Genomic DNA, 14,745 nt, shown 5'->3' on the forward strand with positions numbered 1-14,745 from the left:
GTTGCCTTGTTAATAACCACACATGTATGATATTCTAATGCATGCTCTGTGTTAGAAGTTGGGTTGGACAAAGTGCCCTTGGTTGTGGGCTAATCGAGGCCTTCTGGATCCTTTGACTGAATGTGACTGTTGGTGTGGGTGTGCTCAGGTACTCTGTGAAAAGGGAGGAGGGGGAAAGAGGGCTAGGTTCCAGAGGGGATTCTTGATTTCAGGTTTCAGATTCTGCCACATTGAATAGAAAGAAGGGAGCAGAGCCTTGTTTTTCACTACTAACATGAGTGATTCCTACCTTGCATGTGTGGGGAGTGTAGCATGAAAGTTAAAGACTCAGGCTGGGCCTGATGCTGAAAAAATTAGAGTTGAAGTCACTGGAAATTAAGGAAAAAAGTACTTAGTACTACTTATGGTGCAAACAGGAAGTTAAACAATTTATAAAGATGATCTCATTCCCTCCACAGTTCCCTAAGAATTAGGAGCTAGTATTGTTCCCACTTTATAGGGGTTGAAATGAAGGCTCAAGGAATCAAATCACTACACACAGTCAGGGCTTTGGTATGTGGCAGTTCTGGACAATCCTAGGTCTGAGGCCAAAGTCCTTGACGCCAAGAATCCAGTAAGAGGTCACATTTTAAATGCCATCGTTGACATTCATTTTTCACCCTCCTTTGGTACGCATTGCATAGTTTGTTTCTATAGCTCTGTTATTTTCAAGCCCTCTTGTATGTCAACTGTATGTCTTTTCACAAAATACGCCATAGAGATTATGACCACTCTTTAAAGAGGAGACAAATGGGGCCCCAACTGCTTAAGTGGCTTCCCTGATGTCGTATAGCTAATTAGTGGCAGACCCAGGACCAGGACTTCGGGTTTCTGCATTCTCAGGCTTTCCAGTAGGGGCTCTGGCATTAAAGGTGGCTGACATACAACTAAAAACAGGTTGCAGGTCAGGCTTCTTTCTTCCCAGTAGAGCTGGTCACTGCTGGGAAATCAGGCCCTCAGTGCCATGCTGTCGGAAGACTGGCCACTCTCCCGTAGCATCTGTTACAGTGGCCACCTGACTTCCAGGCAAGAATTGGTAAAAGAGCCAGAATTTCAAAAATCTCTAATCTGAGCCATTCTTTTAAATTTCTGATGTTTCTTGATTGCGTTTTTTTGATACCAACATAAGCCACACATACAACCTTTAGTTGACGCATGAACAGGCTATGAGCTAAAATGCGTTTCCTCTGCCCATTTAAATGCTGCTCATGTTCTAATGCCTCTTGAAATGTCACCTCTTCAGGGAAGGCTTCCCTCGACCTTGATGTTTTCTGCAGGCAGATGCATCACCTCATTCCCTTAATGACTGTGCCCTTTGTGCATAGGCATGGGACAATGTAGCTGTTTACAAGTTCCTTGTGATCCCTGGACTGAGAATCCCTGGGGTCTACTCAGGGCCTACTATGTGGTGTACACACATAGATCCCAAATGAACATTTGGGAACAAAAGAGTGACCAACTGCTGCTGAGACACGGGAGGGCTTTAGTTTCATTATAATATGGGAACAAACACCATCACAGATCTCCTCAGTTCACACCCCTGCTTCCTTACTGCATGTTTTCTGAATACAAACAAAAATTTACTAAGCTGAATGGAAGGATAGAAATCTCTTGCTGGGTATGGTTCCTAGATTCATTAAACTGAGCCCTGGGAGAAAGTAAGCTAATACAATTCTGAAGCTAATCTCTTCTTGAAGTCATTCCATAAATCTGATTAATGGGTCACCTTTAGACCACAAGCACAGTTGCTATATTAAAAGAAAATGCTCTAACAGGATTGTAATTCTGTTAACAAGGCTTCTGCTGTTTGCAAAAGGAGTCTTTCACAGTATAAACAAGTCTGGGCTGTATGATGCATAGAATTGGGTTGAGCAAAATTCTAAGGGCCCTAGTATTCAGTGACCCTCATGTGTATGTATACACACACACACACACACACACACACAGAGGCAACATTTCTCAAATGTGTGATGCTGAGACAAAATGGATAGAGCTAGTGCCTGAGATATAAGCTTTTACATTGTTCTTGAAAAACAAATTGTCCTCTTAGATCTTGTATTCTTTGCCTGACATCCTATCATGTGCCATCGATATTTGGCAAAAGGAAATGTTCTTCAGCATCCATCAATTAAGGTAATAACTAACATTTACCTAGAATTTCCTAGCTTCCTATTCCAGGGTCTTTTATAGAATCAATAATTGATTCAGAGTTGGAAGAACCTTACTGATGTATAGTACAGAATGTCCCCAAGAGTATATGCTCCTATTAATATGTGCAAAGCAATTTACAAAGAATTTAGGCTCAAACATATTTTAAGATGATGGTATTGAGTCCACAGAAGTGGCCTCTTCAATATCTGGTCCCCCTTCTCTTAGAAACTACTTTATTATTATTATTATTTTCATTTGGGTTTTACATCTTCTCTGGGTAGCACATATGCATTCAGGGAAATGGTCTTCATGCTGAACTGTGGTTCAGTTAAATTTAGTTCACATAACCCCGTCTCCTAGTCATAGGGATTGGTTCAAGGATGAGCGTGTGACCCATTGGGGTCACTGAGGTGTGAGGAGGTTTGGGAAAATAAGCTTTCTAGCCCTTGCAAGAATACTCCCAGAAGTGCCTTTCTTTTTCCCTTTGTGAGTTACCACATGTAGATGTGAAGGCTGGAGCTCCTGCAGCCATTTCACTGCCATGAGGGAAATCTGCCCAGGGTAAAGATAATGCAGAGGAGACTGAATGAGAAGGACAGCTAAGTGCTAGATCGAGAAAGCAGACTGAACTATACCTGATCACCTGACCACCTCAGAACATTTGTAGTGACTTAAACCAACAAGTCTGTTTGTTGCTTAAATTTGAATTGGTTTCTGCTGCTTATAGTAGAGAGTATTCCAACAGACACAACTGAATTAAACAAAATTGGACAGATTACTTATGGAATGTCCTCCTAGGACCTTTATTATATTGCTGTGCATTGTTAGATTCAAGAGAAAGGTCAAATATGTTCTATTTCTCAAATTTATTTGGTTGTGGATTCTCTCCTTTTTTTTTTTAAGATTTTATTTATTTATTTGACAGACAGAGATCACAAGTAGGCAGAGAGGCAGGCAGAGAGAGAGAGAGGAGGAAGCAGGCTCCCCGCGGAGCAGAGAGCCCGATGTGGGGCTCGATCCCAGGACCCTGGGATCATGACCTGAGCCGAAGGCAGAGGCTTTAACCCACTGAGCTACCCAGGCGCCCCATGGATTCTCTTCTTTCAGAGCCCATTTCACAGGACAAGATCTAGTCTGACTACCAAGTCTTACAAAAGTGGAAATAGATCCAGAGAATTAAATGACTTTTCTAAGCTATTATTAGTAGTCAGTAGTAGATGTGGGCTTCAAGTTTAGACCTACTGAATACCAGGCCTGTATTCTCACTTCAAAGTTACACCCCATCCCTGAGCAAAGAGGTTAAGAGGTTCCTTCACTGAAGATGAATCTCAAAAGAAGAATCTAATTATTCTTTTTCAGAGACTCTAGATTCCTAGGGCCAGAGGCTAAAGCAAAGTTTGCAAATTAGGGACTCACAGGCAAAATAAGAAATTCAGGCCAAACAAAATAGGCATGAAGTATTTGAAAAAATTATATCAGATTATTTCATTTAAGTATCAGGTTATTTAAAATAAAAATACTAACTTCTAAGCTCCTTTAATAAAATTCAGATAATCTGGCAACACTAGGTCTATATTTCCATATGGTGGCCAGCTCTGTCTCCTGATATGAGAACGTGGGTCCCCCCATTTCCCAGAGTGCTCACCATTCCCTTGCTCATCCTAGCACTGATGCGGAGGATCCGTTCCCACTTGTTAGTACACAGATAATATTGCTTTCCTTTTTGTATCTAGTCCACTTCATTCATTCAATTACCTGCCTGGCCCTGTAGTCAATTATTTTGTTATATTGAAGAAGGTAAAATTCCCCTAATTGAGATGTTAATATATGTTAGAAAAAATTTCCAAGCTAAGTAAGTTAGGAACAACATGGAGTTAAGGATGGACAGATTTCTTTATGGTGTCTCTTTTCTCAGTTCCCTCGTGGAACACAGGTTAGGAGGGCCAATGTATTATTTTTTGATCATGAATGCCTTTTTTCTCAGAGACTACCTCTTTGTCATTATTATTCCACTGAATACATTTTGGGAAATATTGCTATTATAAAACCTCTTATGCCCCTCACTGCCAGTGAACCTGTGGACCAAGGTCTCTTTTTGCTAGGATTGCTATTGCCTCCGTTTTTCACTGTTCCCTGGAAGCTATTTTGAGATCAGAACAACAGTGTGGCCTATGTAAGACCAGCTCCCAGCACAGGTCAGTCTAGGGTCTGATCAACACTGAGATTATCCCCAAGAACAGGCCCATGACTCTAGGAGGCTTAGGGCAGAGGATTTCTGGCAGATGAGGGAGAATAGGATCAGGTTAATTGAGGTGCCCACACTCATTCTTCCCTAAAGAAACAGTTTCCTGGCTCACCCCTGTATGTCTTCTCTGAGGAAAACAACGAAGGAGAAAAGGAGCAAACAAAAAGTGATGGGGTAGACTGGTTGACAGTCTCTTCAAACAAAGGCAACCTGACAATTATTTTCCCTCTCTTTATAATTTATTATTCAAAGGTGAGGAATGACTAAATCTCATCTCTAGGTGTTCAGTGTGCTAACAACAATCAAGACAATTAGATTTAGCTGAAAACACACACACACACACACACACACACACACACACACACACACACACACACACACACGCTTCCGATTAACTTCTTTAGACATGCAACTGTGGCCCTGCAAGCAAAAAGACCAGAAGCACAGCTACTGCTGAGGGAGGGAGTGGAGTTTTTCATAGAGGTGTCCTGGAAGAAATGAGTCCCTTGTATTCAATGGTCTCTTATAAAACCTTTCATCAGCCAGCTCCAAGTCAATCACCCTCCATTTCCCTGGGGAATAGAAACCCTCCTGAGAAGGAAGCCACTAAAAGGCTGTAGCGCACACCTTGAAGCCAGTCCTTCTCATTTTAAGAGTGACCAAAGTGACGGCAGAACTTCTGCTGAGTTGAGGTTGATAAAGTCAGAGGGATGGTGCCCTTTGAGAGAGATGGATGTTTTCCTCATCTGCCAAAAAAGTCAAGACCGTCCCTGCTCTCGACTTAGTCATCAATGGCTTCAGACTGCTAGCCCAGAAAGCCTTCAGTCTCCGCAGGCAGTTGCTCTTCAAGCCCAGACTTGACTCCCTTGCTTCTTTGTTGGCTACATGTGCAGTCATAAACTTAAGACCTACAACAACTCTTATCTTTTTCTCTTTCACTAAAGAAGGATATGGATATGGCTGACCAAGTGCATGTCCTTTCCCTAACAACCCTCAGTGGAACCTTTGTAAAACAATAGCATGTATGAAATAACTTTAAAAAAATGTGGCAAGACAGGTGGTTCACCGTTTTTGCTTTTGTTGGCACAACATCAAAGAGAAATCTTAAGGAAAGCCTTGATGATGGAGCTAACATGAGTTTTATAGTCTAAAAATAAAGCAATTACAGCTTGTGTATTGAGTATTTATTATATATCAGGCATAGTGCTAAGCACTTTCGAATGATGCAATTCTCATGACCACCCCAGGAAGGATTTCAATTTTATAGGTGACAAAATGAGGCTCAGAGAGTTTGGGTCACCTGCCTAAGGTCATGTAGTTAATGAGCAGTTTGATTCAGAGTGTGTGTCTCCAGTGCATCTAATAAAAAAATGCTCTACAGCTCTCCTGAAAGAGTGACGCCTGTTCCATCTAAAGTTCTCCAGATATGCTCCAGTGCGCTCATAGTAACACCAGACTAAAGATTTTAAAGATTTTATTTATTTATTTGACAGAGAGAAATCACAAGTAAGCAGAGAGGCAGGCAGAGAGAGAGAGGAGGAAGCAGGCTCCCTGCTGAGCAGAAAGCCCGATGTGGGGCTCGAACCCAGGACCTGGGATCATGACCTGAGCCGAAGGCAGCGGCTTAACCCACTGAGCCACCCAGGCGCCCCTATGCAAAATTCTTAAATGTTAAACACATTTGAAGCACCAAAGAAAATACCACATAATAAAGACCTCTTAATTTTAATAAACAGCAGGTTCAAGGGGTGCCTGTGTGGCTCAGTCTATTAAGTGTCTGACTCTTAGTTATGGCTCAGGTCATGATCTCAGGGTTGCAAGCTTAGCCCTGCCTGGGGCTCCATGCTCAGTGCAAAGTCTGCTTGTCCCTCTCCCTCCCCTGGCTTGTGCACTCTCTCTCTCAAATAAATAAATAAATAAATAAAACCTTACAAAAAATAAGCAATGGATTCAAGACTCTTTTTTTTTTTTTTTTTTTTTTTAAATCTGGTTTTTGCTTTTAGATCATAATTCTGACTGTGGAGAATTAAACAGCTTCACTGAAATAAAATAACGCTCTCTCTCTATTCTATCTCCTCTATCAACCGTAGCGGTAGTGGCAGCAGCTTTAGAAATATCAGAGCTAGGCCCACAAGACTTCCCCAGTGGGTTTTGGTTTACCTGCGATAGATGATACACTCTTGGTTATTGATCACTTTATCAGATTTGTACCTCCGGAGGTCTTCCCAAGCATCCTTGATGGCAGTGACCGCCAGAATGATACAGATAGGTATCATGCTCACCTCAGGCTGGAAAGCATTGACCACAGGGACAAAATTCAGAACCACAATTCCCAGAAAATAGAGATTGGCAAAGCGGTGCAGCTGTTCAAAGATGTTCTTGGGCATGAAGGACAACACAGTGTACTTGCTGGTCTTAATTTGATTTCCACAATAATGCCTGTTGGGATTCTCTTCGCAGGACCATCCTTCAAAGGGCAGGTTGGAGACTACCACTCGTTTCTTGTCTTCTTCCCTTTTCCGCCCTTTCTTCCCTTCCTTTCTCATCTCGGCTCAATTCATCTCTTTAATTCTTATAGCACGGCACATGAGTTCCCCATAAAAGAGTTTTTCCCTAATCAGTCCCATTGTTGAGCTGCCAGTGAGTCATGTCCCTGACATCTTTTACTTGCCTTCTCCGCTGGAAATTTCTCTCTCTTCTTTCAAAAGGAAAATTAAAAATAAAGCTGGTTTACAAACACCAGGTGAGAAATGACAAGGAGAAAGCTTGCAGAGAACAGGTGTGCACCTGCCAGGCCACTTCCTTCTACCTCTTGAGACTCCGCCTCTTGGAATATCGATAGGACCCATGGGGATCTTCCTTTTCCACCCAGGCAGCCAAGAACAGGTGTGCCAACTCTAGGTCCTAAAACCTACCTGGTTAAGTTTTAAAAACAAGAAGCCTAGATGCTTTAAAATGGTATATAAAAAAAAATGGTATACATTTTCTTGTATGGGAGACATAGCCTATCACTTACTCTCCAAAGAGCTGGTTTTAAACTTGGTCTCCTGAGATGATCTAGTCAATTTTATTTTTTAAAATTTTTTTAAAGATTTTTAAAAAAATTTATTTCTTTGACAGACAGAGATTACAAGTAGGCAGAGAGAAAGGGGGAAGCAGGCTTCCTGCTGAGCAGAGAACCCAATGCAGGGCTCGATCCCAGGACTGTAATACCATGACATGAGCCAAAGACAGAGGCTTAACCCACTGAGCCACCCAGGTGCCCCAATCTAGTCAATTTTAGACATCAATTCTTGAGCTTCCAACTGTACTATTAATAATATAACATTCTTGTATTTAATAATTTGAGTGCTTATGCCTGTTAAATTAAGGTATCTAAATCTCAATATCACTGACATTATTTGTTGTGGACAGCTGTCCTGCATGGCGTAAGATGTTTAGCATCGTCTTTCTGCCTTTATCCACTACATGCCGTTGGCATTTTCCTTCACAATATGGCAGAGAAAAATGTCTCCAGGCATTGTCAAATGTTCCCTCCTGGGAAAAACTGCCCTGGTTGAGAGTCACTGAATTAAGTGAACTTAAGAAAATAAAATGTGAGAAGAGAGACCAATCCTTTGAAAAGGCTGGTGAATATGTATAACCTATTTGCAAGAAAGCAAACAGAAGAATGATTTCTCTTACCTTTCATATATCCAGATGTTGGAGCAGTTGATCTCTCTGTCAAAACGATGTCTCTTGAAGTCCTCCATGCCATCCTTGACCATGATGATAAACAGCACAATGGCCAATGGTAACATGGTGATTTCTCTGTGGAAAACTTCCATGGAGGGTATCCAGTTCAGAATCACCAGGAACAGGAAGTAGAGGTTAGCCCATCTGGAAGGAGCAAGCAAAGTGTGAGGGAAAACCACGGAGAGGAAAATATACTCTCCTCATTCCTTCTTCCCTACTGTTGGCCCTTACCAACAGAAATGATACTCTCTTTCAGTGTCACCTGGAATTATGGTAAGGGCTTTTTAGCCAAATCCAGATACATTCAAACTTGAAGTGTTCACTAGTTGTGTGACCCTCTGGAGCTTGTTTCAACTTGTATAAAAGGGGGATAGTACTACCAACTTTTAAGGGCTCATATAAATATTACAAAGGATAATATTTGTTATATACACAATAGAGGGTTCTCAGTCATGGTACTTGCTCAATAAATGATAGCTTGTAATAGTAATTACAAAATTTAGGATGATAGCTTGGTATGTATTTTGCTTTATAAATAAAAGATGATCTTGCATATATTATCTTGAAAGTATGGCTTACATTTTTAAGTCTTCCAAGTGCATTTTGCTCCTTCTTGCCACTATGAAGTTCTGTTGGCAGGAACATTCCCCTGGCTCCCTTCCTGACTTCTGTTTTTATCCAGTTAATGCATTCTCTTCTTTCAGGTTACTTCAATTCAATTGTCACTTCCTCCTGGAAGTCTTTCCTGACTTTCTTAACTAGGCCAGATCTCCCTCCTATTCACTCTAAGATCACCATATACCTCTCTTTGGAAGTATCTCTCTAAGTTCTAATTTTATATCAATTTATGTTATTCTTAAAATTAATGCCTATCTCTTCTACTAGAAAATAGGACAATCCCTCTCTTTTCTTCCCCTCATGTATCTCTAGCAGCTAATGCATGGCCTAACACAGAGTAGAATCTAATATTTATTGAATGAATGAATGAGCAAATGAATGACAAGTCTTTTCAAGGTTTATGCATTTGGATATTAAAGGCTAGGTGGCCCCAAGGGCAGCATCTTTGTTTCAGAAATACTAGCAAATACTTGGTTAAAGCACATATTACTTGGCCAACTGGTTGCATACCTATGAAACTGCTCAAAGAGATTCTGAGGCAGGAAGGTGAGGAAGGTATATTTGGTCGTGCAGATTCTGTTGCCAGAGTATTTCCTGGAGACCGCTGCCCAATCTTGGTGGCACATGCTGTTGTTGGGGAACACGACCCGCTGCTGTGTCAGGTTGTAGCTTTGCCTTCTTCTATCTTGGGACAACAGAGGTGTGGCTTCTGATGGAGACTGGGGGAGGCCATCTCTGACTCGCCACTGCCACCGGTGCCAAGATGAGTCCACTGAGAGGGCCATTTCTGATAGCAAGCTATGGTCTGAAAACAGACACAGGCAGTTGCCATGGTCAGAAGAAAATAAGTGGTACATTGGCTCACCCACTTGTTTACCCATCCATCCAAGGTAGATTCTGGGATACAATGTGAACCAAATAGGTTCAATCCCTATAAACCATATGTTCAAGAGTGAGAGACATAAAGCAAATAATCATATAAATAATACACAACTAGCACAGTGGTAAGTACCACGAAAGCATTTAAGATGGGAGGAGGGGGCTGATGACCTTGTTCGGCCTATCAGGAAAGGTATAGCCTAGTGGGCTACGACCCCCAGAGGTCAGAATGTGATCTGTGATTTGTTCCTAACACTGAGCTGTCCCTTCACCTTCACGGTCTTCAGTGTCTTCACTGTAATATCAGGAAAACTAGTCTTATTCTACCTTTGTCACAAGCTTTTTGTAAGGAGTGAATTAAATAGTACATAAAAATATGCTGAGTCATATCTTAAAAGGAAGGGTGTTCTCTATCTCTAAAATTCTCTGGTACAGATATTTTGGAGAACCTTGTTTGTGGTCAGAACCTCAAATGAGAGTAATAGGTGGGACAGAGGAGACAGTTTCTTTCCTAGGAAACTTTGGCCTGAGGTGACTGTGCTGTACAGAATGTCGGGGACATCACCTTTTTTTTTTTTTTAACGTGGCTGACTGGGTGTGAGGGTGGGAGACCCTTCTCTTACTCTCCAACTCCATTTGGTGGTTTCTGAAACTGAGCACTTTTTCAGATGATCCTCCTAGATGGGGGACAAAATACTGCTTTATCTAGGATATTCCAGTTCCTGAGCTCTTTTAATGGAATCTATAAGCAGGCCTTCAAGTTTCCTTCTGGCCATTCTTACTTAAAGACCCTGAAGGATTTTATTCAAAGACATCCTTTGTAAGAAGTTGCATATAATGGGGCTTCTCACTTAGGCTCACAGGATGATTTTCTTTTGAATAAATAGACCAGTAAACATCAGGTATTATTTATCCTACGATGAACAACCTCACCTGTCATTGACAATATGGTTATTTAAAGGAGAAAAAGTTCCATTTCTAGTTTAAATGATAATATTTTACCTTCCTGATGCCCTATGATCTGACCCTTATCATAATTCTCCTCATGAGTTTAATCAATCCAAATGATTTTCAATCCAGAAGAGCTCTTCAGAGTCTTAAGTGAGCCCTTGTAGCAAGCATGAAAAAATAAATGCAATTACTGATGCCCATCATAATGTGACCAAAAGCAATATTATGACATATGATAAGCCAGAAATAATATCGTATATCTTCTTTCTCATTATAAAAAAATGTTCCTTTCAAGGATTTTTTTTATTATTGTAAAAGAAAAGGAAATGAAAAGATAATTCATGAATAGGGTTGAAAATGCAAATGAGAAATCTTGCCGTGCCTAATTCCATACATATCAGGCTTCTCTCAATTTTAGATAATAAGGACTTCAAAAAGGAAGACTGAATTGATATGGGAGATGCAGATATTTTAGGTAGGGTGGTTTAAAAAGTCCATTTTTCATATCATATCTTTTGCTTTTCTTTATTCACACTGTAAAATAAACTTTCTTAAAAATAAAACAGATGTAAAATGGATGCTAAACAAGTAGACTTAAGTTTGATGAGGAAGTGAATATTTCCATAGTTTCAAAATATCTTTCCCCCAAATTATTAATTACAATAGTAAAAAAAGAATCATTGTAGTAAAGAAACATGGCAGGCACTACCTAATCTAAGAGATTAAAGCAAAATCACCAAAATGGTATAACCTGACATTCTGTGCCTCCTGTTATGATGTACCAAGGACATGGCATCATCTCTGTGGTAGTCACAAGGAAACATTGAAAAGCCTCAAGCTGGGGATTATTTTATAAAATAATCCGTTTACCTTAAAGGTATTAAATGTCAAAGGTCAAAAAAAGGCAGAGGAACTATTCTGATTAAAACAGACTAAAAAGGGGCTCCTAGGTGGCTCAGTAGGTTAAAGGGCTGCCTTTGGCTCAGGTCATGAACCCAGGGTCCTGGGATTGAGCCCCACATAGGGTTCCCTGCTCAGTGGAGAGCCTGCTTCTTCCTTTCCCTCTGCCTGCTGCTCTGCCTACTTGTGATCTATCTCTCTCTCTCTGTCAAATAAAAAAATAAAATAAAATCTTAAAAAAATAAAAAAAAATAAAACAGACTAAAACGATATGATAATTAAGTGTAATGTGTAATCCTGGGTTGGATCCTGGCTTGGGGGGGATAATATAGGTATAAAGGACATAAATGGACAATACATAAAATTTAAAAATTATTTGAAGCTTAGTAATAGCATTTTAGTAATGTCAATTTACCCTATTATAATAATTATATTGTGGTGATATAAGAAAATGTTCTTGTTCCTAGAAAATTCATCCTAAAGTAGTTATGGGTAAAGGGGCAAGATGTTTCAGTGGTTCAGAAAATAATGTCCATGTTTGTATATGTGTGTGTATACATATATACATATACATACTTAGCTAGGTAGGAAGGTTGTGCAGGGGTGATCCATGGAGAAGAACTGGTTCTAGAAACAAAAAAAAAAGTTCATAGGAGTGTCCTATAGAGCACATGAAGTACGGGACAAATAACAAGGGCTGAGGCTGGAGGGCCAGACAAGGACCAGATGGCTTGTCAAATATTTTATTTATTTATTTGACAGAATAAGAGAGAGCATAAGCAAGGGGAGCAGCAGAGGGTGAGGGAGAAGCAAGCTCCTCACTGAGCAGGGAGCCCGATGTGGGACTCAATCCCAGGACCCTGGGATCATGACCTGAGCCAAAAGCAGAGGCTTAACCAACTGAGCCACCCAGGAAACCCCCCCCCCCCTTTTTTTTTTAAGATTTTATTTATTTATTTGACAGAGAGAGAGAGAGAGCCTAAGCAGGGGGTGCAGCAGAGGGGTAGGGAGAAGCAGGCTCCCCACTGAGTGGGGAGCCTGACCAGCTGGCTTGTTAAGGCTATTGTGGGGAGAGTAGAATGGAGTCCTGAAGAGTTTTAGGCAGGGAAAGCACCTGACCAGAGCTGTGAATCCCAGGCTTTGCTCTGCCAGAAACTTACTGGAATGGTTTGGGTGGGGCCAAGACCCTGTTGGGACAGCTGCTCCTTAACCCACTGTTTACTCATTCTTCCAAGTAAGCAACTGCTTTCCAAAAGTAGATCAGGAAACAAGGCGGTATTGCGTAATCCTTTTATCTGAGGTGTGGTTTATTACTGCTTGCCTAGAGGGAGGGCCCTGTCTGAAGCAACTCTACAAGGTCCATCCAGTTACAAAGTCTTTTTTCTCCTAATTTTCTGAAATGGTACCTCCCACTAACAATAAGCTTGAGAAGTTTCTAGTTTTGCTAATTCATACTCAGATCCCTCTGGCTGGAAGTAGTAATTCCTTCTAGCACCACTATCATTTTCCCCTGGGCAGAATGTCCTCTAGATGGTAGGGGGTACATTTTTATTTGGTGGACCATTAGCCTAACATACTGAGTTAATTACAGTTAATTACAGTTTACTGAGAAATCCTGTTCCCCAACTTTCTCCATCTAGCCTGGCCCATATTCCAATTAACCCTAGGCCTTTACTTTTTTATTTTAACAAACCAAGGAAACCCCATCTTCAGCAAATCCCATTTTCACTGTTAAGGATGACTCCTTAATCAACCAGTCATTCTTCAAACCAAAAAATACTTATTGAACTCTTGTTTTGTACTAAGTGAGTAAAACCTACACATCCATTTCTTTTCTTCTGGAACTTGCACTCTAGTGAGGCACTCAGAAGCTAAACACACACTCATAGAAATAAATGTAAAGTTGATCCTTGAACAACATGGGTTTGAACCACTTGTGTGCACTTTAATGTAGATTTTTTTTCAATACAGCACAGTACTGTAAATGTAATTTATGATTTTTAAAATATTTTTTTCTTGAGTTTACTTCATTGTAAGAACGAAGAATATAATATGTATGACATACAAAATATGTGCTGATTGACTGTTTATGTTATCCAAAAGGCTTCCAGTCAATAGTAGGTTATTAGTAGTTGTTTTTGGAGAGTCAAAAGTTATATGTAGATTTTGACTTGTGCTTTTTCTTTTGACTGTGCGGAGTGTCTGCACCCCTAACCCCTGTGCTCTTCAAGGGTCAACTGTATATTCACCAACCATGGTAAGTGTCACAAAGGAGAAAAGGGCCCAACGTGATTGTACTACAGAGGGGTGTGGCCTTGTCCCTGAAGAGGTGGGGTTTGAGCTGAGATCAGGGGGATGGGATAAGTATATGTGTGCTGTGTGTATATGTGCATTGTGTCTGTAAGGGGGATGGGATAAGTGTATGTGTGTTGTGTGTATATGTGCATTGTGTCTGTAAGTAAGAGAGCATCCTAAGAAGAAGCCACATTTACAAGTATTCTATGGCTAGAGCAAATATTGATTTTAAAAATGGGAAGAAAATTCAAATAACGCTAGAAAGTAGTAGTAAGTGGAGACTAGAGAGTTATTTTCCCCTCATGTCCAGTTCCTTAAAAAGTATATCAGTTAGGCAGGACCATGAAGGGAAAACAAACAAACAACTATAAAATTAAATTTAGTATACACTGAGATTCTTGATAAAAAGTACACTATCTCGATATTAAAATTAATTGGATTCTAAGAAAGTTTGGCCTTCAATTAACCACAGGAGTTTTTAAAACACTCTACCCTGAGTCCTACAAAATGTATGAATCTCACAAAATAATTTCCTCTTAGAGTTCTAGTTAACAAAAATAACACCTTAGAGTAGTCAAGGGTTAGTATGTCCTTAAATCAATCAATTATATCAGTTTTCCCCAAATTGCAATCATTCTTGAATTACCTTTCCAATTTTTACCATACCCAAAGATCATTTGTTTTATTAAATGCAATATGTTTTAAGTCAACTCGCTTTTTTTAAAGCTTAAATATTGACTTTAACAGTGATATAACGCTGACTATAACTCTGATATGACACTGATATCTGAAATTAGGGGTTTGATACACATTATTTTTCATAGGCACTAACATGGTCCTACTTTTATTAAAATAAAAACTGCTGGCCCATTATCACAACACTGTCCTAGACCTTCTATATCTCCCTTTGCCATTGGGGGAACCAGGTTCAG

The 14,745-nt window shown here is 40.3% G+C and overlaps 1 protein-coding gene across 4 annotated transcripts in view; it reads right to left on the reverse strand.

Annotated features, from left to right (window-relative positions):
- ATP10B (ATPase phospholipid transporting 10B (putative)) overlaps positions 1-9,587 on the reverse strand; it is a 100,561-nt gene extending 90,974 nt beyond the window's left edge. For 2 of the 4 annotated variants that reach the window (XM_047730954.1, XM_047730956.1), the window contains exon 1: positions 6,596-7,251. In XM_047730954.1, the coding sequence (XP_047586910.1) occupies positions 6,596-6,981 (386 nt within the window). In that variant the 5' untranslated portion in view covers positions 6,982-7,251. Of the gene's footprint in view, positions 1-6,595; positions 7,252-8,119; positions 8,315-9,298 lie in introns of those variants that run through there. The other 2 variants (XM_047730957.1, XM_047730955.1) reach the window with 2 other exon arrangements.
- Positions 9,588-14,745: the final 5,158 nt, after the last annotated feature.

Source organism: Lutra lutra, chromosome 5, assembly GCF_902655055.1.
Source record: "Lutra lutra chromosome 5, mLutLut1.2, whole genome shotgun sequence".
Classification (NCBI taxonomy): Eukaryota; Metazoa; Chordata; class Mammalia; order Carnivora; family Mustelidae; genus Lutra; species Lutra lutra.